Source organism: Psammomys obesus, unplaced genomic scaffold, assembly GCF_907164565.1.
Source record: "Psammomys obesus unplaced genomic scaffold, mPsaObe1.curated_primary_1811, whole genome shotgun sequence".
NCBI classification, from domain to species: domain Eukaryota; kingdom Metazoa; phylum Chordata; class Mammalia; order Rodentia; family Muridae; genus Psammomys; species Psammomys obesus.
Window position 1 is genome coordinate 2,818,335 of NW_026587759.1, and position 24,758 is coordinate 2,843,092.

The 24,758-nt window shown below is 36.8% G+C and overlaps 1 protein-coding gene across 3 annotated transcripts in view; it reads left to right on the plus strand.

The window, feature by feature from the left end:
* Fam172a (family with sequence similarity 172 member A) overlaps positions 1–24,758 on the plus strand; it is a 440,570-nt gene that overhangs the window by 127,225 nt on the left and 288,587 nt on the right. For 2 of the 3 annotated variants that reach the window (XM_055604043.1, XM_055604045.1), the window contains one exon: positions 2,019–2,210. The exons of the other annotated variant lie outside the window; for it this stretch is intronic. In XM_055604043.1, coding sequence (XP_055460018.1) covers positions 2,019–2,210 — 192 coding nt within the window. The remainder of the gene's footprint in view (positions 1–2,018; positions 2,211–24,758) is intronic. 3 annotated transcript variants of the gene reach the window in all.

A 24,758-nucleotide genomic window follows, 5' to 3' on the forward strand; every position in this document is an offset into this window, starting at 1 on the left:
CCTTCCTTCCTTCCTTCCTTCCTTCCTTCCTTCCTTCCTTCCTTCCTTCCTTCCTTCCTTCCTTCCTTCCTTCCTTCCTTCCTTCCACAATTTATTCACTTTGTATCCTGGCTGTAGCCCCTTCCCTCATCTCCTCCCAGTCCCACCCTCTCTTTCCCCTTTATGTTCCTCCCTTAATCCACTGATAGGGGAGGTCTTCCTCCCCTATGATCCTAGCCTATCAGGTCTCATCAGGACTGTCTGGATCCTCTTCCTCTGTGGGCTGGCTAGTTCACCCCTCCAGGGGTACGTGATCAAGGAGCAGGCAACCAGGTTCATGTCACAGACTGTCTCTTCACCTCTTATTAGGAAACCCACATGGAGACTGAGCTGCTTATGGGCTACATCTGAGCAGGGAGTCTAGGTCTTCTCCATGCATGGTCCTTGCTTGATTCATCAGTCTCTATGGGACACCCTGAGCCCAGATTTTTTTGCTCCGTTGGTCTCCTTGTGGAGTTCCTATACCCTCCACATCTTTCTTTCTTCCCCTTCTTCCATAAGATTCCGTACACTCTGCCCAAAGTTTGGCTCTGAATCTGTTTAGATACTCTGCTAGTTTGAGTCTTTCAGAGGCCCTCTGTGGTAGGCTCCTGTCCTGTTCCCTATCTTTTTCCACTTCAGATGTCTATCCTGTTTGCCCTTCTGAGTGAGGATTAAGCATCTTCCCTAGGATACGCCTTCTTGTTTAGTTTCTTTAGGACTATAGATTTTAGTATCTTTATCCTATATTATATATCTAATATCCACTTATAAGTGAGTATATACCATCTGTGTGTTTCTGCTTCTAGTTTCAGCCATTCTGAAACTACTTCTGAACCAGATGCTGTTTGTGCTCTGTTTACACAGACAGAGCATCAGATACAGAGACCAATATTGTTTTAATAGTAGGTTTATTTTTATTCCTGTGTATTATGAATGAGTGAGAAAATCTAGAATCTTAAAATGTTTGTTGAATAGTGTGCATGTGTATGTTGTTCTGACTTTGATAATTATATGAACATATGTTGTTGCTGGACTCAAGGGCTGGTGCAGTGTGCAGCATGGAGACTGGTCTGTCATGAATCTGGTTGTGGGTGGAAAAACCATTATTTGTTTCAGTCCTGGCTTTAACCTGTTTGAATAAGGCTTCCATTCTGAGTACTGGCCATTACTGATGTACCTCAGAGCTCACTCTGCATATGTAACAAAATATTCAGAAATTGGCCTTCTCTTCTAGCTTTGAAATTGAAGTTGTGCACAATCAAAATTATATTGATATGTGTATTACCACATATAAATGGGTATGTAATCCATAAATAACTGATGTATAATGTAAGTTGCTAGAATGTATGGGTTATTGTTGTGCATGCCTGAGTTCACAGTGTGAATACAGTCACAAAGTCCACTTCAAGGAGTGGCTTGTGTGTGGGGTGTTAGATAATTTGCTTTTTTTTTTTTTTTTTTTTTAACTTTATAGTGTTCTGGCTAAGATATTTAAATAGCTATCTATTCCAGTTTGGGTTTTCTGTTTTCTATTATAGGCACAATCTGCGTCAGTTATAGAATTATATAATATTTGTAGTGTAAGCCTATAACTTAAATTTATCCAAATCTAGTTTATTTATTGATGATTGTTATAGTAGTGATACTTCAATAGGATTGGAGTAAATGTAAGTGATAGAAACAGTCGGATGATACCTATACCATAGAAAGCTTTTAAAAATTAGTTATTTTAGTTTAAGATGGTAATACAATACTAAATTTACAATAACAATGAAGGAATACATATTTTCATGTGTTTTTATATTACTGTCTTTTGTTGATTGTTCACCTATTAGGTAATTGTTAGATCTTCTATCTTTCCTTTATTTTAAGGTTATTTTTTTAAATAATTCCGTAATAACCATTCAGTAATTTTAATAGCCATTAGTTGTTTTCTCATTGTGTGTATGCTTGATCAAAAAACTTTTTATTTATTATTTAATTTTTTTTGATTACAGGTAGATGCAACTGAAAGTGAACCAAAGAGTTTTATCTTTATGAGTGAGGATGCTTTGACAAATCCACAGAAACTGATGGTTTTAATTCATGGTAGTGGTGTTGTCAGGGCAGGTCAGTGGGCTAGAAGGCTTATTGTTAATGAAGATCTGGACAGTGGCACACAGATCCCTTTTATTAAGCGAGCTGTGGATGTAAGTGACACTTCCTTTGTTTTGGGGGGCATCTTAGAGTTACGTTTATTGCATATTATAATTTTATTATGTCTTTCCAGAATATATTATAGCATAATCTTATTATTAAGTCATTATTTACCTTACTTGTATGATGATTATTATTTTGCAGTAACAAGGGAAAATATAGTGATATTGATTACATAAATGAAATGTCTTTGAAATGAATATTTTCTATTTTTATTTGTTTAACAATTTGATCTGAGTTTAACTATTCTATCATATAGTCATCCACAATGAGAATATTTCTTATAACAAAACGTTGTCACTAGGAACACTTTATTTTCTTCCTATAGCGAGGGTAGAAATGAAAGGGGACTTGCCGAGTATGGAAAATATGCTCAGTGAGGGAAAGTGTGATATGGAAATGTTTTGGCATTTAAAATAATTCTGAAACCCACAGATAAAATGTTTTAAGCTTAAAATGAACATATAAAATGTCAAATTGTAATATTTTTGAAATAATTTTTCTAGTCTAGTGTTGTTCTAATGTTCAACTGGTGTTTTAAAGTCCATTAAGTTATGTGATAAACAGCTGGTTATAACAAAGTATGTTTCTTTTATATGTAACTAGAAATATTCCTCAGAAAAAGTATCATTTTGTATAAAGCAGTTAAGGTAGAAAAGGTATTTAGAAATAATGCATGTGTCCATGTATCCATTTTATTTTAAAAAAAAATCACATTTTAAAATTGATAATGGAAATATATCTTGGGTACACAATTACAAAATAGAACAATAAATATTTGAATATGTTCAGTATTCTTTTGCCCCTGATATAATGGCAATTTAAGCCAAATCCTATAGAATGCTTTTGTTAATAGATTATATGAATTCTCAATATGCTGTATATTGAGTTTCTTGAGTTAATTGTTTAGCCACATGCCACAAATATGGAACACAATGAAACATGTAACACTTTTGTTTGGTTGCTAACTCTAGTTGTGATTTTAGAAAAATTGTAGTAACTCATTATTTAGATTAAAAATTAGAAGAATTAAATATTCAGTTAATAAGTTGAACTTTAGACTAAAATAACACTGGAATTAGTGTTTTTTAAATGGTCTCTATTTTATGTTAAAGATAGTGAACTATCTTTGCATTGTTTCTGCTTATGATTATAGCACAGTGTCTATATGTTTTAGAGAGAACTTAATTTGCAAAATATTTACACAATTCAATAAGTATTTGTAAATATTAGTAAAGAAATCAGGAGCTTCCAGTGAGTGAGTACTCGGTGAAATACTTATGTAATTTTATTACCCTGCTGTCGGTCATCTGCTTTGTCTGTTTTAGAACATTTCTTCATGTGCTTTGTTGAGGTAAAAGTGCATGTAGGAAACTGTCAAATGTCTTTGTATAAATACAAATGCTCAACAGGCGGGTGCAGTTTTTTAAAATAATAATTGAGTATTAAGCCATTTTTTCTTCTTACTGGGAATAGTGTTTTGTGTGTAACAATATTCTGCTTTGGTTTCTCTACTTTTCTTAAGCATAGTAAGTCATGATTCTTTTAAGAGAAACAACTGATTTCTAAATATATGGCATGCCTAAGTTCTAGTTGTAGTTACATTTTCTCTATTTTTTAAATATGAACTTTATTGTGTGAATTTCATTATGAATATATGTATGCATGTATACATATATGTGATATATATCAGATATACACACAAATACATATTCTAATTCAAGTAAATTTATTGTGTAAATTTCATTATGAATATATATATATACATATACATATATATATGTATATATATACACACACACATACATAAGTGATATCACACACACACAATCCAGATCAAGTAAATTTGCCTGCTCTGGGGGTAGGTAGGGATGTATAGCATTTTAGGGGAAAGGAACGTGCAGCCCTATTAGTTTTTTAATTAAATTTTTATTTTTTATATTAATTACATTTTACTCACTTTGCATCTCAGCTGTAGCCCCCTCCCTCAGCCCCTCCCAACCCCACCCTCCCTTCCTCACCCATGCCCCTCTCCATGTCCACAGATAAGGGAGGTTCACCTCCCTTTCCATCGGACCCTAGTTTATCAGGTCTCATCCGGACTGGCTGCAATGTCCTCCTCTGTGTCCTGGCAAGGCTGCTCCTCCCTCAGGGAGGGTGGTCAAAGAGCCAGGCACTTAGTTCATCTCAGAGACAGTCCCTCTTCCCCTTACTAGGGAACCTACTTGGATACTGAGCTGCCATGGGCTACATCTGAGTAGGGGTTCTAGGTTATCTCCACGAGTGTACCTTGGTTGGTGTATCAGTCTCAGAAAATACCGCTGAGCCCAGATATTTTGGTTCTGTTGCTCTCCTTGTGGAGCTCCTGTACTCTCCAGGTCTTACTATCTACCGCTTCTTTCATATGATTCCCTGTACTCTGCCCAAAGTTTGGTTATGACTCTCAGCATCTGCTTTGATAGCTGCAAGGTAGAGCCTTTCAGAGGCCCTCAGTGGTAGACTCCTTTCCTGTTTCTTGTTTTCTCCTTCTTCCAATGTCCTTCCCCTTTGTCTTTCCAAGTGAGGATTGATCCTCCTTCCACAGGTCCTTCTTAGCTTCTTTAGATATATATATTTTAGTATGTTTATAAAAAACTCAAGTTACAACACATGCTGTAGAAAGGGGAACCCTTCTCCATTGCTGGTGGGAATGTAAATTTGTACAACCACTTTGGACATCAATCTGGCGCTTTCTCAGACAATTAAGAATAGCACTTCCTCAAGATCCAGCTATCCCACTCCTAAGCATATATCCAAAATATGCTCAAGTACACAACAAGGATATTTGTTCAACCATGTTCGTAGCAGCTTTATTTGTAGTAGCCAAACCTGGAAGCAACCCAGATGTCCATCAACAGAGGAATTGGATACAGAAATTGTGGTACATTTACACAATGGAATACTACTCAGCAATTTAAAACAAGGAAATCATGAAATTTGCAGGTAACCTAGAAAAGATCATCCTGAGTGAGGTATCCCAGAAGCAGAAAGACACACAGGGTATATACTCACTTAAAGTGGATACTAAACCTATTCTTAGTTTTAAACATGGTAGTTCTGCTTTTGTTTTATGTTTTTGTGATTTTCTGGAATTTTACTTTAAGAAAGGATTCTATAGTGTAGTAAAGGTTAGCTGTCATTATTAGGTTTTTCAAATCCTGTCAGTTTTCATACTTTTGTGGAAGTCAATTTTAATATTTTACAGGGAAGACATTATCATCTCTATGCAGTGTAAATTCTAACTTCTGTTCATATCAAGATATTGTAACCCTTTCCAGCAGGGAAGCCATATCTAAGTGGAACATTTTATGAAAAACATTATGTTTTCATTCTGTGGTTCCACTGTGGCTGATGTGGGGGTATGAGATCTGTAATGTAAAATTTCTCCAGAATTTTCTGTACTCCATAGATCATGGTCAGAAAATGATAGGTGTTCAATCCCTTGCATTTAGAACTTGATTATAAAGTATATAATCTTTAATACTTAATTATAAAGTATATATAAGATTTCCTTAGGGAGGAATACAAGCTATCGAGTGACTTCCTGTAAGTGCTTATGAGTTTTCCAGGGTACTGGTTTTATTATTTAATTGAGTTTATTACTTAACAGAGAATCCAGGTTAGAAAGTTGATTATGTATCTACACAACAGTGATTCAATATCCATATGAGTTACTAAGTTTGTTCTTTGACTTCTTCCCCACCCACTGTTTTTAGGCATTTCTGTCTATATTTGTAAAGTGGGCAAGTAAAGTAGCTGCCACTTAAATTATTTAAATACCAATAGATGTAAACAAATGCTTATGGCTTAAGGACACACCCCACCTACTTCCTCCTTGTCCCAGCTTTGTACTGTGGAAGAGTTTTGTAAATAGCTGGGTGTAGATGTGTCAGGAGGTCAAGATGGGGATATATGAGTTCAAGACTAGCCTGGACTGCACAGTGAGGCCTAGTTTCAGAAAATGACCAAAACTAAATAAATAATATTTTCTGGGAGACCCTTTGGACAGTGGTTTTCAACCTTCCTATTGCTGTGACCATGCAATATAGTTCCTTATGTTGTGGAGACCCCTTCCCCCAAATATAATTTATTTTTGTTGCTACTTTATAATTGTAATTTTGCTTCTGTTATGACTGTTATGTAAATGTTCCCTGATTGTCTTAGATAATCACTGTGAAAAGGTCAGTTAACTCCCAAAGGGTTTGTAACTACAGGTTGTGAACCACTGCTTTCAGGGCTATTTATGATATGTAAAGTAAAAACATTTCATGTTTTAGAATCTTGTTAAGACATAAACTTCTGTTTCAACCATCTGCTTTTTCGTCAGAAGGTCCAATTGGGACCTGAGGAATCCAATGATGTGCAGAGTGTCTGTTGGCTGGACACAGAAACTACAAGCAGTACCTCCTTTACTGCTGGCAAAATCTAGACATGCTCAAATCACTTGCAAAAATACTGTAGTCTCTGTGTGCAACCAATGGACATCCTTCAGTGTGCTTTTTTAAGTCCCTTCCGGAATACATGTAGTGCCTCCTACAATAGAAATATTTGTTACATTGTATCTTTAGGAAATAATAAGGAAAGTGTCTGAACATGTACAGTATGTAGTAAATGCTTTAAAATATATTTTATCTATGATGGATCAATTCTTAGATGAAGAACCTACAAACAGAGAGGACGACTTTGTATGTTTTATTCCTTAAGAGTAATGGATATAAAAGAAGTTGATGGCAATAGTATTTGTAAAAATTAGTTTTGGGACGTAATGTAACTATCTCCGAGATAGTTAGTTCTTAGTTCTTCATCTGAGAACTATTTTGATTTCTTGTAGACTCTCTTCCAAACTTCACTGACACCTTTTCTAAGTATGCTACCTGCCTTTCATTCTGAGAGTCTTCTTAGATGTTTGCTGGATTCCTTCTTTCTTGATAATGTCCTTATATTTTAGAGCCATGAGAGGATCAATAGAAAATAAACTTGTCTGATGTATATGTGTATATGTTCATATATGTACAGACATAGATGTGTACAAGTTCATGTGTTTAAATATTTTTAAACATGTCCAAGAGTCAATGCTACATTTCTTTCTCAGTCATTCTTCACATGATTTTGTTGTGACCAGGAATGGAAATTCACTGGTTTAGCTAGACTGGCTTGTCACCAAGCTGTTGGGGATCCCTTGTCCCCACTTCCCTATGGGCATGCACCACAGTGCTCAACAATTTTGTATGAGTGTAAGGATTTGGATTCAGGTCCTCATTCTTGCACAAGTACATTATTGACTGAACCATCTCCATAGCCCTCAAAATAAATTTTGAAATCTTTGTTGTTTTTTTTAATTGCCATTAGTCTACTTGTTTACTCATTTTTTAAGTAAATAATTAGCTATTGTCTTTTAAGCTAAAATAATTTTTATTCTGAAATATGAAAGTTTCATTTTCTTCTAACACACAGTATTCTAGTTTAAAATTTCTAGTACCTTTCTCCTTGAATTCTTTCATCCTTTTCTTTAAAAGCTCCTCTCTCTGTCTCTCGTGTTAAGTAATGGGTCATACAGCATTTCCTTGTAGGCATAATGATGCCTGTGATCCCAGCACTGCACAAGGCACAGCAGCAGTGCATGTGAGTCAGTACAGTTTATATTATGAGACTGCATTTATAAACAAACTTAACAATGAACAACTTTGTGTTGTTTCTTTTTAATTTTAATTTTTTATATTAATTACACTTTAGTTACTTTGTATCCCACTTGCAGCCCCCTCCCTCACTCTTCCTCCCACATATTCTCTCATGCCCTTCTCCAAGTCCACTGATAGGGAAGGAACTTCCCCCCTTCCATCTCACCCTAGTCTATCAGGTCTCATCAGGTCTGGCTGCATTGTCTTCCTCTGTGGCTTGGTAAAGCTGCCCCACCCCCACCCCAGGGGGAGGTGATTAAAGAGCCTGCTACTGAGTTCATATCAGAGACAGCCCCTGTTCCCCTTACCAGGGAACCCACTTGGAGACTGAGCTGCCATGAGCTACATCTGTGTAGGGGTTCTAGGTTTTCTCTATGCATGGTCTGTGGTTGGAGTATCAATCTCACAAAAGATCCCTGCCCTTCTCTAAGTCCACTGATAGGGGAGGTCTTCCTCCTCTTCCATCTGACTCTAGCTTATCAGGTCTCACCAGGACTGGCTGCAATGTCTTCCTCTGTGGCCTAGCTAGGCTGCTCCTCCCTCAGTGGGGGTGGGGTAGGTCAAAGATCTCTCCTATGAGTTCATGTCAGAGACAGTCTCTGTTCCCCTTACTAGGGAAACCCACTTGGATGCTAAGCTGCCATGGGGTACATCTGAGCAGGGGTTCTCTAGGTTATCTCCATGCATGGTCCTTGGCTAGAGAATCAATTTCAAAAAAGACTCCTGGGCCCAGATATATTTGGTTCTTGTGGAGGTCCTGTTCTCTCCAGGTGTTACTAACTTTCTCTTCTTTCATATAATTCCCTGTTTGGCTATGATTCTCAGTACCTGCTTTGATACCCTGCTATTTAGAGTCTTTTAGAGTCCCTCTGTGGTAGGTTCCTTTCCTGTTTCCTGTTTTTTTTCCTCTTCTGATGTCTGTGCCATTTGCCTTTCTGAATGAGGACTGATCATCTTACTCAGGGTCCTCCTTCTTGCTTAGCTTCTTTATTAGTATGTTGTTTCTTGATAATTTCAATCTTCTGTTTTGATTCTTATTATGTGGTTATAAGATACAAGTGTACCTTTAGTTGTTTTTCTTTGTCCTCTTATTTTCATGTATATTTTCTCCAGGTTTTGAAAGGGTGCTTTCATTATCATTTAACTATAAAATTTTTTTAGTCACATTTTGGGATGGAGCCTTCTTTATTTGTTATGAAGATATTTTTGAATATTCAAGAATATGAAGATATTCATATTCAATTCATATCTTTTTTTTTGGTATTTCTTAGCGTAGAGTATTAGGCTTTGGTTTTCAGATTTTTATTATTATTTGATTTTTTTATTTTGGTAGAAAAGCTGTAATAATGCCATTTAGAAATTTGTAGTTAGTGTCCTTGTTTTTAGCTGTGAGTCCTGCCTTTACTTTCCAAGGTAAGTGATGCTTAATTTCTTAGTTATTTTGGATTTCTGTGAGTGGCCTGATGCTTCCTACATACTATCTGCCTTGACTGGTCACTATTGTGAGCAAGCCAGCATTCACTTCTCCATTTAGTCTTCACAGATTTATTCACATCTATATCTTCTACTCTGTCCTTTTTGCTTTGTCTTAGATGAATACTAATCCTCCTTTTTTTTTTTTATTTTTCACTGTCTTTTTTAGTATTATTTCTGGTCAAAGTATATATAAAGTATTTTTGTGGAAATTTTATTGAAAATAAATACTTTTTCATACAATATATTCTGATCATAAACAAAGTGAGTGATACAAATTAGTCAGAAACAATATGGCATTAAGTTCATGTTGTGCTGGCTGTCTACTGCCCTCAAGTAAGGTCTGTGCATCCATTCAGTCTACTGGAGAAAGCTGTTTTTCTTTGCTTGCAGTTGTCATTTGAACATAGTTTCTTGCTTAAGGAACAGAGCTTGTGTCCACTTTGTGGTTGTTCCAGTTACAGATAATTACTTTATCATTTGTATAATTTTGAACAATATTGTATAATGTTGTAGAATAGCTTTTTTATTTTTTTTAATTTTATTTTTTTCTTATCAGTTACATTTTATTAACTCTGTATCCCAGCTGTGTCCTGATCCCTCATTCCCTCCCTGTCCCTCCCTCCCTCCCTCATCTCCACCGTGCCCCTTGCCAAGTCCACTGATAGGGGGGACCTCCTCCCCATTCATCTGATCCTGTTTTATCAGGTATCTTCAGGACTGGCTGCAAAGCTCTCCTCTGTGGCCTAACAGGACTGCTCCTCCCTTGGGGGGTGGGGAGGCCAAAGAGCCAGTCATTGAGTTCCTGTCAGAAATAGTCCTTGTTCCCCTCACTATGGGAAACCAATTGGTTACTGAGCTACCACAGGCTACATCTGAGCAGAGGATCTAGGTTACATTCATACATGGTCCTTGGTTGCATGTCAGTCTCAGAAAAGACCCTGTGCCCAGATATGTTTGGTCCTTGTGGAGCTCCTATCCTTTCCTCATCAGACTAACTCCTCTTCTTTCTTATGATTCCCTGTACTCTGCCAAAGGTTTGGTCATGAGTCTTTGTTTTGAAAACACTGCTAGTTAGAGTTTTTCAAATGCGCTCAGTAGACTCCTGTCAATGTTTAATGCGCATCCCATCTGTCTTTCAAAACGAGGATTGATAATCTTACCCCATGTCTGCTCTCTTGATTATCTTTTTTAGGTGTATAGATTTCATTATGTTTATCATGTCTTATAGGTCTATATAAGTGAGTATATACCGTGTTTGTCTTTCTCCTTCTGGGATATTTCACTCAGAATGATCTTTTCTAGATCCCACCATTTGCCTGCAAATTTCATGATTTCCTCCTTTTTGATTGCTGAGTAGTATTCCATTGTGTAAAAATACCACAATTTCTGTACCCATTCCTCCGTTGATGGACATCTGGGTTGTTTCCAGGTTCTGGCTATTACAAATGAAGCTGCTATAAACATGGTTGAGCAAATATCTCTTTTGTGTACTTGAGCAAACTTTGGGTATATACCTAGCAGTGGTATGGCTGGGTCTTGAGGAAGCACTATTCCTAATTGTCTTAGAAAGTGCCAGATAGATTTCCAGAGTGGTTGGCTTCATATGGAGAAACAAAAAACCCAGAATCTCCAAAACAATCCTGTACAACAACAGATCATCTGGAGGTATCTCCATCCCCGATCTCAAGTTGTACTACAGAGCAATAGTAATAAAAACTGCATGGTATTGGCATAAAAACAGAAAGGAGGATCAATGGAACCGCATAGAAGACCCAGAAATAAACCCACACACCTATGAATACTCGATTTTTGAAAAAGAAGCCAAAACCATTCAATGGAAAAAAGCAGCATCTTCAACAAATGGTGCTGGTCCAACTGGATGTCCACATGCAGAAAAATGAAAATAGATCTATATTTATCACCCTGCACAAAACTAAAGTCCAAGTGGATCAAAGCCCTCAACATAAAACCAGATACTCTAAATCTGTTAGAAGAAAAAGTGGGGAACAGCCTAGAACTCATTGGCACAGGAGACAACTTCCTGAACAGAACACCAACAGCACAGGCTCTAAGAGCAACAATCAATAAATGGGACCTCATGAAACTGAAAAGCTTCTGTAAAGCAAAGGACACTGTCATCAAAACAAAACGACTGCCTACAGATTGGGAAAGAATCTTCACTAACCCTTTATCTGACAGAGGACTAATATCAAGTATATACAAAGAACTAAAGAAGCTGAAAAGCAGCAAACCAAGTAATCCAATTAAAAAATGGGGAACAGAGCTAAACAGAGAATTCTCGACAGAGGAATATCGAATGGCAGAGAAACACTTAAAGAAATGCTCATCCTCATTAGCCATCAGGGAAATGCAAATCAAAACGACCCTGAGATATCACCTTACACCCATCAGAATGGCCAAAATGAAAAACTCAAGGGACAACACATGCTGGAGAGGTTGTGGAGAAAGGGGAACCCTCCTCCACTGCTGGTGGGAATGTAAACTGGCTTTTGTATTTTTTTAATATTAGTTACAATTTGTTAACTCTGTATCCCAGCTGTATCCCGTTCCCTCTTTCCTACCCAATCCCATCCTCCCTCCCTCATCTCCTCCCTGCCCCTTTCCAAGTCCACTGATGGGGAGGACCTCCTCCCCTTTCATCTGGTACTGGTTTTTCAGGTATCTTCAGGACTGGCTGCAAAGTCCTCCTCTGTGGTTTAGCAGGGATGCTCCTCCCTTGGGGGTGGGGGAAGGAGGTCAAAGAGCCTGCCATTGAGTTCATGTCAGAAACAGTCCCTGTACTCCTTATTAGTGTACCCACTTGGATACTGAGCTACCATGGGCTACATCCGAGCAGAGATTCTAGGTTATATCCATACATGGTCCTTGTTTGGAGAAACAGTCTCATAGAAGACCCCTGTGTCCAGATATATTTGGTCCTTGTGGAGTTCCTGTCCTCTCCAGGTCATATTAACTACCCCCCCTTTTTTATTTTTTTAATATTAGTTACAGTTTCTTAACTTTGTATCCCTGCTGTATCCCGCTCCCTCTTTCTCTCCCAATCCCACCCTTCCTCCCTCATCTCTTTATTTTTAAAATTTGTTTATCTATTTTATCTATCACCTATCTTTCTATCTATCTATCTATTTTAATTTAATCATTTTGTATCCTTGCTGTCACCCGCTCCCTTATCCCCTCCCAATCCCACCCACCCTCCTTCTTTTCCACCCATGTCGCTCCTTAGTCCCTAACCCTTCTCTCTGAAACTAGCCTATCAGGTCTTATTAAGGCTAGCTGCATCATCTTCCTCTGTGGCCTGGCCAGGGGAAGGTCATCAAAGAACTGACCAATCAAATACTTTGTGAACTTCAGAAGATGGTTTCCTTCTGTTGCACTATTTGCTCTAGAACACATTGGAATTTTCTCTTTGAAAGTTCTCCTGTTGTAATGGGATCACGTTAAAGAAAGCAGAGTTGTTCCCTGACTCTGACATGAAGTGAATACTTGTTAAGTGGAGGCAGAGTTTTTAGTTTGTAAAATATTTGTTTCACTTTTTGCAAATTGGAAAGTTTCTATTGTGGCTGTTGACTTTTAGATTGCTTTTTCTTATTTCAATTGGAGTTTTCTCCCTTTTGGACAAATGGATTCATAAAACACATAGGCTGCTTGATTAGTATTTTATTATACAAGTAGTTATGGATTATAGTAGGGTATCTCCCTCAACCTACCAGTTATTGGGACACTAGCTTTTTAGTAATGCCATAGTACTACTCTCAATTATTAGTCTTATCACTAAATATTTTAACATCTTGATAGTTCAACAAGTATCAGACAAATATGGCCATGAATCTTTTAATAGGATTATAAGAGTTAACTATAGTTTGTATTAAGTAATGGTATATTTTAAACATCATATTGTCAGATAATTAGGTTTTTAGTAATATATTAGTAATGCTAAACTCAGACTTTTGTGCAAATGAAAACTGAAGTAATCTTTTTATATGGAAGTTTATTAATGCTTCCCAAAATTTAATATCCATGGTACTTTGTAACCCTAACTTCTCCCTGCAGTGTTTTGCAGCAGAGCAGTGCTCTGTGTACTGCTGCTAGGAACAGCTGACAGGAACACAGAACTGCTTATTAGCCACCCAGTGTGTACTATAGAGGACTAGTTGAATAAATGGTAATGCATTTATATCATGAAAGACTGTGGTTTTTAGCAAGAATGAATGTGTGTACATGAGTGTATGTATGTGTTTAAAATAATGACTCAAGAATGACATTAGATAACCAATTGGTGTGTTTTTACCCAGGGAAGGTTATTTTTTCCCGCTCTCAGCATTCTTTAGTTGCCTGTAGTTCTTTATGTAGCCCTGAGACTTTCTGAAGGTCTACCTTCTATACTGGCATGTCTTGGCGTCATCTTTGTATAGCTTCTGTTAGGCTGCCATGGTGGTGGGACTTCATAGGTGTAGAATCCGACATTTCTAGGAAATTCAATTTCACAGTAAGTTTACTCTTCTTTGGCTCTTACAAACCTTCCACCCCCCGTCTGCAGTACTCCCTAAGACTTAGATGTAGGAGTTGCGTTGTGCATGTATCAGTTGGGACTGGGCTCCACACTTCCATATAACAAGAATATGAAGAGGAAATGAAAAAAGTGGGGGAGAGCTCTAATCAGTCAGAGGAAAGGGAGATACATATAGAAGGAAGAAAAATGGTAAAGTAACAGTGAGGATGTCTGATAAAGTCTGAAGGAAGTGTACTATTAACTATCTACCTTAAAAACTTTTAATGCATGTAAGTTAATGTAGAAATATACGTATATACTTTGAGTGGAAATTTCCTGTTTTGGCTGACAGTGCTTCCTTTAGGAGATATCAACTATGTAACCAAAAACCCCGACAGGCATGATATGCCTCTTTTGTGTTTTTGGCCAGTGTTATCCAAGGTAAATTCCTAGTGGAAAGACACTATACACTTTAGAAACAGGTCCTAGAGGTTCCTGAGCTAGAACTGACCTGAATTCTTCCTTCCTGGGCACCACTTTTCCAGACTGCTCTAGACAAGCTTCCAGAGGACGGAAGCACTTAAACTTTCCACCTATAAAGCACAACTTACTGGTGCAATAGTGGCAATTGTACTTTCACAGTCACCAACAGCCCTCTAATTAGACTCAAAGCCTTCTCAAAAAGAGGGAAACTGTGCTTGGTACTGGACACCTAGGAGAATTTCCAAAGCTAGTGAAGTCATAGATCATTGAGGAAAACCTCCAACTACCATTTACTAAATCATAATAATACCTAAGTACCTTCTAAATATTTATGCTTATCCTCACCCCTCATCAAGAAAACTTTTCTGAGCAACAAATAGAGACCATTACAACCACAACTGATCAAAATATATTTTAATCTTATGGAAGAACAAGGCAGACGGTGAGAGAGAAATCCCTACTCTGGTCTCCAAATGTGCTAATACCTGTCTCAACAGTGTAACACTTGCATATTCCTAGGGGTTTATGCGAGAAACCATCATCTTCCCTTAGTTTCCATCCCACGTTTATTTATTTGTATTTTACTTTTAAATCTGAAAATGTTCTTTTATAATTGAAAAATTATAATATATATTAATATGTTATTATAATATATTAATTTTAATAATCATTTTTTAACATTTAGTAGGTGATTGAACATAGAATTAAGCATCTTCTTTAAATACTTCTTTTTCTCACTTAACAAGAGGTTTAATTCAAACAATTTAAACAATTGAAATTGACCCCTTAAAATTTTAAAACAAAACCCTTTTCCCCTGCAAATGAATGTGGGACTATAAAGCTAAAGGTTGAAGCCAAAATTACAAGTTTCAGATTTCAAAAGCAAACTTTGAAGGAAAAATTTAAAATGACTAATTAATATACATATTTATAGTACAGACCCTAAAAAGATAAAGTAAATTTTCCATAAAGATTAAAGCTTAGCACATTACTGAACACACACAGTGTATGAAGCTGCAGCAGTCCTGTGCCCCCTAAGAAAACAAGGAGATGTCAGTCTGAGTGCCGGAAAGAGATGTCAAGGACAGCTGTTCCTTTAAGACTTCAGCTCTTGGCAGCAGGCAGATCTACTTGTGTTATATGTTCTAGTGGCATCGTAACTTTCTGGCCCTCTCATGACAGAATTGGGAGGTAAAAAGCCATGTTCAGCTCTACAGTCCAGCTACCTCAAGGATTTGTGGTCTTTGTTTCTTAGGTAGATATGATGTACTGTTCTGTGATTTTTTTTTTTTTGTCTGATTGAATTGTTGAACTAATTAAATAAGCAGGAATTTTGCCAGAAGTGTGGTTCCTTCTCTAGTGAAAGGAAGAGTTAGTAATAGCAGTATAGAGAACGTAGATACTTTCACAGCATTCTATACACAAAGGGTTTAGAGTGAGAGGAGAGAGGGAGGGAGTTGACTTGCACATGTGTGCACATGCACATTTGTGGGCACACCATAGTGCATGTGGAGTTCAGAGGCCAGTTCTTTTCTTCCCATGTGTGAGTACCAAGGATCAAGCTTTAATTACTTGATGGTAAGATCTTTACCTGCCGTGTCATCTCATTAGCTCTGACATAGTGGCATCGTCTTATGAAAGTTATTAGCAGGCCTTGTTGTGGCCTCCTCTACCTGTGTCTAACCCTTATCACTCATTACTTTCAAAGAAAACCTACATTGCACTTTTAAAATAAACATCAAGCAAGAAAGAAATGAGCTTTAGGATGGTTAGTCATAGTTTTAACATGACAGGGAATTCGCTTGTAGTTTGGCCTTTTGATTTCTAAATCACTTGCAAATTTGAATTTCTTTTTTTTTTTTTAATAATTCTTCTTAGCTTCCTATATTTATATATATTTTTGGAAGCTTCTACCGTATTAAGTTTCCATACCACCCCTCATATGTTCCTTAGATTTGGCTATTCCCTTCCTGTATTTCCTTCTTTCCCTAGTCCTTCCTCCTCCTTGTCCATCCATAACTATCTGTTCTATTTTCCCTTGATAGGAAGATTTTATCCTTACTATATTCCTAACCTCTGTGCTTGTATGGATTGTAGCTTTCTTATCAGTGACTTAACTAACATCTACATATAAGTGAATATATACCATATTTGACTTTCTGTGTCTGGGTTACCTCACTCAGAATTTTTTTTTTTATATATATATCTTTGTCCATTTACCTGCAAATTTCATGATTTCATTTTTTGACAGCCGATAAATACTCCATTGTGTAATTATACCACTTTTTAAAAATCCATTGATAAGTAGCTAGTTTCCAATTTCTGGATATTATGAATAGATCAGCAAGGAAATACTTTGGCCCATGATTTTGTTGAAAACATTTTCTGTGCCTTTGACTGGGCTTCTTCTCCTTCCTCTTTTCCTATTATTCATAGATTTGGTCTTTTTATAGTAACCCAAATTTCCTGATTGTTTTTTGCCAGGAGTGTTATTGTTGCTGCTGTTACTGTTTTTATTTATTTAGGATATTCTTTGACTGAGCTGTTTATTTCTTCTACATTGTCTTCACTTTCTGAGATTCTGTCTTCTATGACTTGTACTCAACTGGTGAACCTTACTTCTGAAGTTTTTTGTTAGATTTTGCAGTTTCTATTACTAGTTTTCTTCTCTGTTTTTCTTAATGATTCTATTTCTTTGTTAAATTTTATGTCCATGTTGTTAGTTAATTTCATTATTTTGTTCCATTATTTGATTCTGTTTTTGTAGACTTCATTATGCAACTTATTCATATTTTCTTTGAAGTTCTTGTCTTGTGCTTAAGTTATATTGTATTTCTTTAGTTCTACAGTAGGAGGATTATTGGGTCCTGTTTTGAGTAATTGTTTTGGCTGTTAATATTTGTGTTTTTGCACTGGTGTTTAGGTGTCTGGGTTTGGATAATTGAGATTCTAGATATTGGTGTCTGGTCTTGTTTGTTAGGTGGGAGTTTTCTTCCTTTGTTACCGTTGGACTCTCTGAATCTTAGGAAATCGTGGTAGATCTGGGCTAACTGATAGGAATGCTTCTGAGTCCCTTCCAGGTGTGGATATTGCAGATCTTGTATTTCTACACATTGGTGACTGACAGAAAAGAATGGGGATGAGCTGTTTTTGTTTTAAAAGCTAAGTAGTACCCCATTGTGTACATGTAACACATTTTCATTATTCATTCTTCTGTTGAGGGACATCTAGGTTGTTTCCAGTTTCTGGATTTTGTGAATGGAGCAGCAATTGGCATGGTTGAGAAAGTATCTCTGTGGTAGGATGAAACATTCTTTGTGTCTATGCCCAAGAGTGGTATAGGTGGATCCTGAGATGGGTATTCCTGTCTTTCTGAGGAACTGTCATATTAATTTCAGTAACAGCTGTACTCCTGCCAGCAATATATAAGTGTTCTTATCACATCCTTTCCAGCATGAACTGTCACTTGTCTTTTTGATCTTAACTATTCTGACAGGTGTAATATGGAATCTCAAAGTAGTTTTGATTTACATTTACATGATGGTGAAAGATGTTGAATATTTCTTTTAATGTTTCTCAGCCATTTGCATTTCTCCTATTGAGATATCTCTGTTTAGATCTGTACTTTATTTTTAATTGGATTTTTTTTTTGTTTTTGTTTTTTTAATCTAGTTTCTTGAGATATTTAGATATTTTGGATATTAGGCCTCTATCAGATGAGTAATTGGTAAATATTTTTCCCACTCTGTAGGCTACCACTTTGTTTGAATGACACTGTACTTTGCAATGCAGAAGCTTTTCAATTTCATGTGGCCCCATTTATTAATTGTTGATCTTATTGCCTGTGCTAGTGGTGTTCTAGGCAGAAAGTCTTTTTCAGTGCCAGTGAGTTCAAGGATGTTTTCCAATTTTTCTTCTAATCTGTCTGGTTCAGTGTGTGTGTTTGTGTGTGTGTGTGTGTGTGTGTGTGTGTGTGTGTTTAAATATTGACTTTGTGTAATTGCTAACTCATGGAATTTTAATTTTAACAGTTAACTTTTATGAACCCACATGAGATGGCTTCAGCACAACACTGTTTTCTCAAACAAAGGACCTTTATGCATTGTGCTAAAAACTAAAACTTTCTCAGTTCTCACCATCAGCAATATTATTTTCTAAGCATTTTATATTTCTTAATTCTAATTATTAATTTTAATTATCATAGTCATATGATACAATACATACTGCAACAAAATGGGTAGACTTACACAGTTACTTAAAGTACCCTGGATAAAGCTCTCATATTGCCCTGTGAACAAAAACAGCCAATCACAAATAGTGTGGCTAATTTCACTTAAATGAAGTTCCAAGTTGGCAAAACTCATGTATGATGTTAGAAATAAGGGTCGAGTGAATACCCAAAGAAGTAGCTTCCTGAAGTGATCATAAGAGGATATTTTTTTCAGAAATATTTTTACTTATCCTCAGAGAATTTCATGCAGTCTTTTGATCACATTCATCCTACATCCCTCCACCTAATTCCTCCCAGATCCTCTTCGTCTCCTTTACTCTCCATGTCATCCTTTCATTGTAGTTGCTTACTGAGTCCATTTTGTGCTACCCATACACTCCTGTTTGTGGTTGGCCTACCAGGGCCCATATTCTCAGAGAAAACTAATTTTCCCAGAAGCAGTTGTCAATATCTCCGTATCTAGAGTTGGGGCTTCATGATTATTTTCCCTTTTTACAGGAATTTTTGTCAATCTTGATCTCGTGCACATGTGATGCAAGCTGTCACAACTTCTGTGAATTTATATGTGCAAGTGCCTTCCTGTATACAGGAAACACTATCTTGATGGCACTTCCAATCATTCCATACCCTCTTCCATGATGATCACTGAGTTTCCACTGGAAGGAGGATGTAAAATATAGATGCTCCATTTAGGGCTGAGCACATTGCAGTGTCTTATTCACTACATGATAACTAGTTATAGGTCTCTGTGTAAGACATCTACTGTAAATAGGCCTTCTGTGATGAGTGTTGAGAAAAGTATGGGAGTTATTATGAAGTCATTAGGAGTTGGTTTAACACTATGTCCATTTAGCAGAATAATAGTAATTGAGTCTGTGGTCTTTCTTCTCACAAGATTTTGGCACTCATAAGCATAAGGGTTTCATCTTGTAGAACTAGACTTAAATCCAATTTTAAAAAAGGTTTGGTTACTCCTATAATATTTGTGCCACTATTGCACTGGCAGACATTCTTTGCTGTGTCAGTCATTAATATGGCTCACGTGGGTCACGGGTAGGTAAGACTGGTAATTACTTTCTTCCTTTCATTGTATGCAGAGCACCTTCTAACACTATGAATGTTAGCTAGTAGGGCTAAAGCTTCCATGTTGTTATCAACCTGATTTCTCCATGTTATATGACTTGAGTAAATTGGTGGATTCAGCAGTACAGTCTTACCATTTAAGTTCTAGAGGATAACCAAGAATAGTGGCCATAGCCTGTAATTTTGGATGGTGGTAGTGATGGTTGTATATGTGGTCCCATTTGACTAACAGCTCCACAAGGAGTAACTCCTTTCTGGCACTGAGCTTTTTATTTGGTAGCCTATGGTATCTGGAAAAAACATTATTTTCCAATTATAGAATCACTTCATTTAATACTGGTGTGTGAGTGTGTGTGTGTGTGTGTGTGTGTCTGTCTGTCTGTCTGTCTGTCTGTCTCTGTGTGTATGTTTTAAAGACCATGTTAGAGGGGCTTGAAGACATCAGAAACTGCTGATGGTATAAAGAGAGAATTGGGAGCATCAGTACAAGAAGAATTAAGTCTAGAGGAGATTATGTGGGCAGAGTAGAGAATTGAGTATGGAAAAGGATAAATGACACAAAAGACATTGAAAATCTATGGAAACCTGAGGCATTGCTATTAAAATCTATTTGCCTGGAAAGGTATTTTCTTTGTGAAGTTATTGAGCTATATGCTGAGTAACTGTATACTTTTTTCTGTTTAAAATTGAATATTAGAATTGAAATATGTGTATGGGAGCTTGTCATTTGGAGTATTCTAGGGAAGGCAACTGATCAAACTCACTTGAGATAATTTCAAAACTCATTCTAAATAATCACAGACTTGGGCTTTCTCTAACTGAAATTTTTGCTTCTCCTTGATCTCAGTTCTCTTGTTTATTATATTGCTCCTATTATTGCGTTTTTGTTTTTATTTGGGGTCCTCCAACTCAGATGTTGATCTCAAGGACTATATAAAGTAAATTTGAAGTCTTTTTAATCTTTGACAGTTGGAATTTCTCACTATTTAATTCATACATAAATATTTAAGTCTGTATTTTTTCGTGTTTAAGGCAGGGTCTCACTTATCCCAGGATGGCCTTAAATTTGTGCATGATATAACTAAGGATATCTTTGACTTTATGATCGTTTTACTAAGTACTGGAATTACAGGTATGCGTCACAGTGCTCAATTTATGCAGTGCTGAGGAATCAAGCTCAGAGTTTCTTGTATGCTAGGCCAGCACTCACTGTACAAACTACACTAAACCCCAAGCTCTGGAAGTCACTTTTATGTTGCTGATATAATTTCAGAAAAAGCAGTCAATTGTGTTATGACTTGAACATGAAATTTTCTTCACAGTCTCATTTATTCAAACACTTGGGCCCTATCTTCTGGTGCTTGTTCAGAGGCTGAAGAACTTCTAGTGTGAGAGCCATGGCTTGGTTGTCAGTCACTAGAGCTTTGTAAGCTAGAGGCCAAGCCTTGCTTCTAGTCCAGGGTCTCTGTGTTCTCTTTATCAAATGTGGACCAGCTGAGCAAACTCCTGCTGCTGAGCCTAGAACTATCCCAGCTGGGGCCTGCAAAGATGGCTCAGCAATTAAGAGCATGTGCTGTTCTACTAGAGACATATTGTGGCTCATAACTGAACATAACTACAGTTCTAGAGCATCTGGCTTCTTTCTCTGGCTGCCTTAGACATATGCACTCATATTACATGTGCATTCAAAGACAAACACATACACATGATTCCAAAATCTTGGAAAATCTTTTTTATTTTTTTAATATGTAATTTATTTACTTTTATTTTATATTTTAATTTAAATTTGTTGTTTTACTCACTTTACATCCCCAACCATAGCCTCCTCCCTCATCTCCTACCGGTCTCACTTCCTCCTCCACTTCTCCCCTCCCCCTCTCCTAGTCCTCAGAAAGGGGGAGTCCTCCTTCCCTATCAACTGACCCCAGCCCATCAAGTCTGATCAGGACTGACTGCATCTTCTTCCTCTGTGTCCTAGCAAGCCTATCCCACCAGGGAGAAGTGATAGAGGAGCAGGCAACAGAATCTATCTCAGAGATGGACCCTGCTCCACTTACTAGGGAACCCACATTGAGACTGAGCTGCTTATCAGCTACATCTGAGCCCACCAGGGGATCGAAGCAGATGCTGAGACTCACAACCAAACTTTGTGCAGAGCACAGGGAGTTTTCTGAAAGAGTCGGGGGATAGAAGGTCCAGAGGGAACAGGAGCTTCCTAAGAAGACCAACAGAACCAACAAATCTGAGCCCAGGAGTTGTGTGGAGACTGAGGCACCAAACAAGGACCATGCTTGGAGAGGAAAATCTTAAAAATAACAAAAAATAAAAGAAACACTCCAGATGCCCTACCTTTCTTATTATCAGGACTATATTCCATAAAACTGTAAGTCAAAAATATTTTCTGCTTTTGTATCTGTCAGGTATTCTGTCATAGTGAAAAGTAGGAAACCAATACAGGAAAGAATTACTTCTTGTGTGTCTTATACTGTGTAAGAATTGACTAGTGCGAACATGGATATAGCTTTGGGTGAGCAGCAAGATCAGTTGGCTGTTGTTTCTGACCCTAACTGTTGAATCAAGTATAGCTTCTAGTTTTATATGTCAGCAGTTATTTCTGTTGTGTTTGCTGTGGCTGTAGCTGTTCAATACAGATGCTCATAAGAATGCTTTGTTACCACCTCTGTAGTATAGAGCATAATGGAAGATCAACAGTGGGAAATGTTAAATTCACTTTTCAATTGGAGATCTTGCAGGGTATCTGTGCTTTCTTAGTAGCTGGTGGTGAGTATTGATGCTGTTCTGCTTTGAGGCTTCTGAATTTGTTAGGCCTAGTAAAAAAAAGTAATGAATGCCAAGGTCAGTGTGATTTTCAGTTTAGTTCAACTTAGTGTCTTTTTTCTGTCTTATGTGAATATTCTAATCTGCTGATTGGTGAAGCCAGGTTGAGGCTGCTGGTATATGTGACAGGATAATGTTTCCTAGTAATACTTGACAGGTCTTGTATGTACATCCTCCAACAAACATGTTCATATCCAGTTTAAGAGTTTGTATGAAGTGACTTAGAACTGCTGCCTGACATTCTGAAGAGAATTAAAGTTCTAAGAATGTTTTGTGTTTCCTTTGGCATGAAATAGCCAAAGATTTCACTTTCTAAAACAATTTGTTTTCTTTATACATCTCATGTTTCTGGTGCTAACACACTTTTTAGCACTATTCTTTCTTGCATACAGATTTTTTTCATCATAAAGGTTATAGACAAAAGCCAGCTGTCACATTCCTGAGGTCCGATTCAGCCTCCATAGATAAAATACAGTGTTTTGGCTATATATTGCTTGCCAGATTGCTAAGCAGATGTTCTAGGCTATAATTCAGGAAAGTGAGACCTCTTGAAGCATTCCCTAAGAGTCACTTTTGACATCTCTGAATCATTTATTGAAAGGTAATTAGTTGTAGTAAAAGTGAAAATGTATAGAATATAAAAAGAAAATTATTTTACAGTGTATAGGAGTTGTTGCATGATTCAAAACTTGATTTTGTTTATGTTTTCAATGGTAAAAACATTTTAACACAGGCATACATTGAAATTAAGTTCTTTTCACTTAAAAACATGGAGAGTTTTAGAAAAACAGTATTTAAAAACAGCATTAGCAAAGCAACAATAACAAACAAATAAAAAAAAAAAAAGCAGCCTTCCTTTATATACACTAGCTAGACTACCAGTTGTATAATTCAATAACTTTCCATGTTTAGAATTTGGAACTTTTATAAAATAATATTTAACTGGGTGGTTTTGTTTTTTGTTTTGTTTTGTTTTTTTTTTAGTTACATCTATCATTAATGTATTTGCAAAGATGAAGATTGAAACTAGATATTTAACTCTTATCATCTAAAAGTAGAAAAAATTATAAGAATCATGTATGATATATTCATCTTTATGTTCACACTCTAGAGATTTTAAAGAGGCCACAGAGGTGTTGTTCATGTTGATACATTTCACTTAACATTCATTATGATGGGCAGAGATGTGCTTCCAGATGTGTAAAATCCGGCAGCTTCCTATGAAAACATTCTTTTGCCACTGTATTTAAGGAAGGTGAGAGCAAATATTAGAATTAAGCGTCTAAATCTCCTTTGTATTTGCTGGTGGATGAATTTGGATATAAAGGCAGTGAGGGTTCATTGGACATTTTACATGATCTTCACATTCACCTCAAACAAAATCTTAGTGTGAAAAGTCAAACTCTCAAATTGCTTCTGCTTTCTGTTTAAACAGTTTGAGCATTTTTGGCTTATATCTGGATGACTAGCTCTGTGCTGTCATTGATGCAAAAGTCTGACCTTACCATTTCTTCCAGAGATTTTGAGAACCAACCAAAAGTGTAAATTCCCAGAAGCCACTTTAGTTTCTAAGCTTAAATACATTTATATTGTTAACTGTTCACAATTTCCAATTTCTTCTGGACTAAATGTTCCTTTCCACTAAGAAAAAAGCAAAGGTTTTCAATGTAGGGGGAAAAACAAAACAAAACAAAACAAACAAACAAAAAACCCCAAAGCATTGACAATTCTTTTTCAGACTGAAACTGCAGAGCTACTTAGTAATTTGTATAGGGAATGCCTTGTTTAGATGAATGATAGATGGGCATTTGTGGTCAATGTCCCTCTCTTTTTTCCTCACTTTTTCTCTCCAACTCCTTTCTTACATATCTTCACAAATTAGCAAGTCCTCAACTAAAGTGTCAAATTGGTCCTTACCAATTTTAAGTTACCCGTTTATATTTTAACAGTTCAAATTACATGCAGCTCACTATTCTCCACCCAGCTTTAGAAAAGAATGAAAGGAAAGAGATCAGTGTAACTAACAAATAATTTGTAACCAATAAATAATAAATGAGCAAATGCATGGGTCTCTTAGTCAATTGACCTGTCTTATATATCCTCTGAGAGTCAGGCAGACTCACCTGTATGCCTCCCCATGAGAGACCGACTATACTAAAGAACATAAAAGAATGTGTCCTTTGTATGGGTACCTGGCCACCGA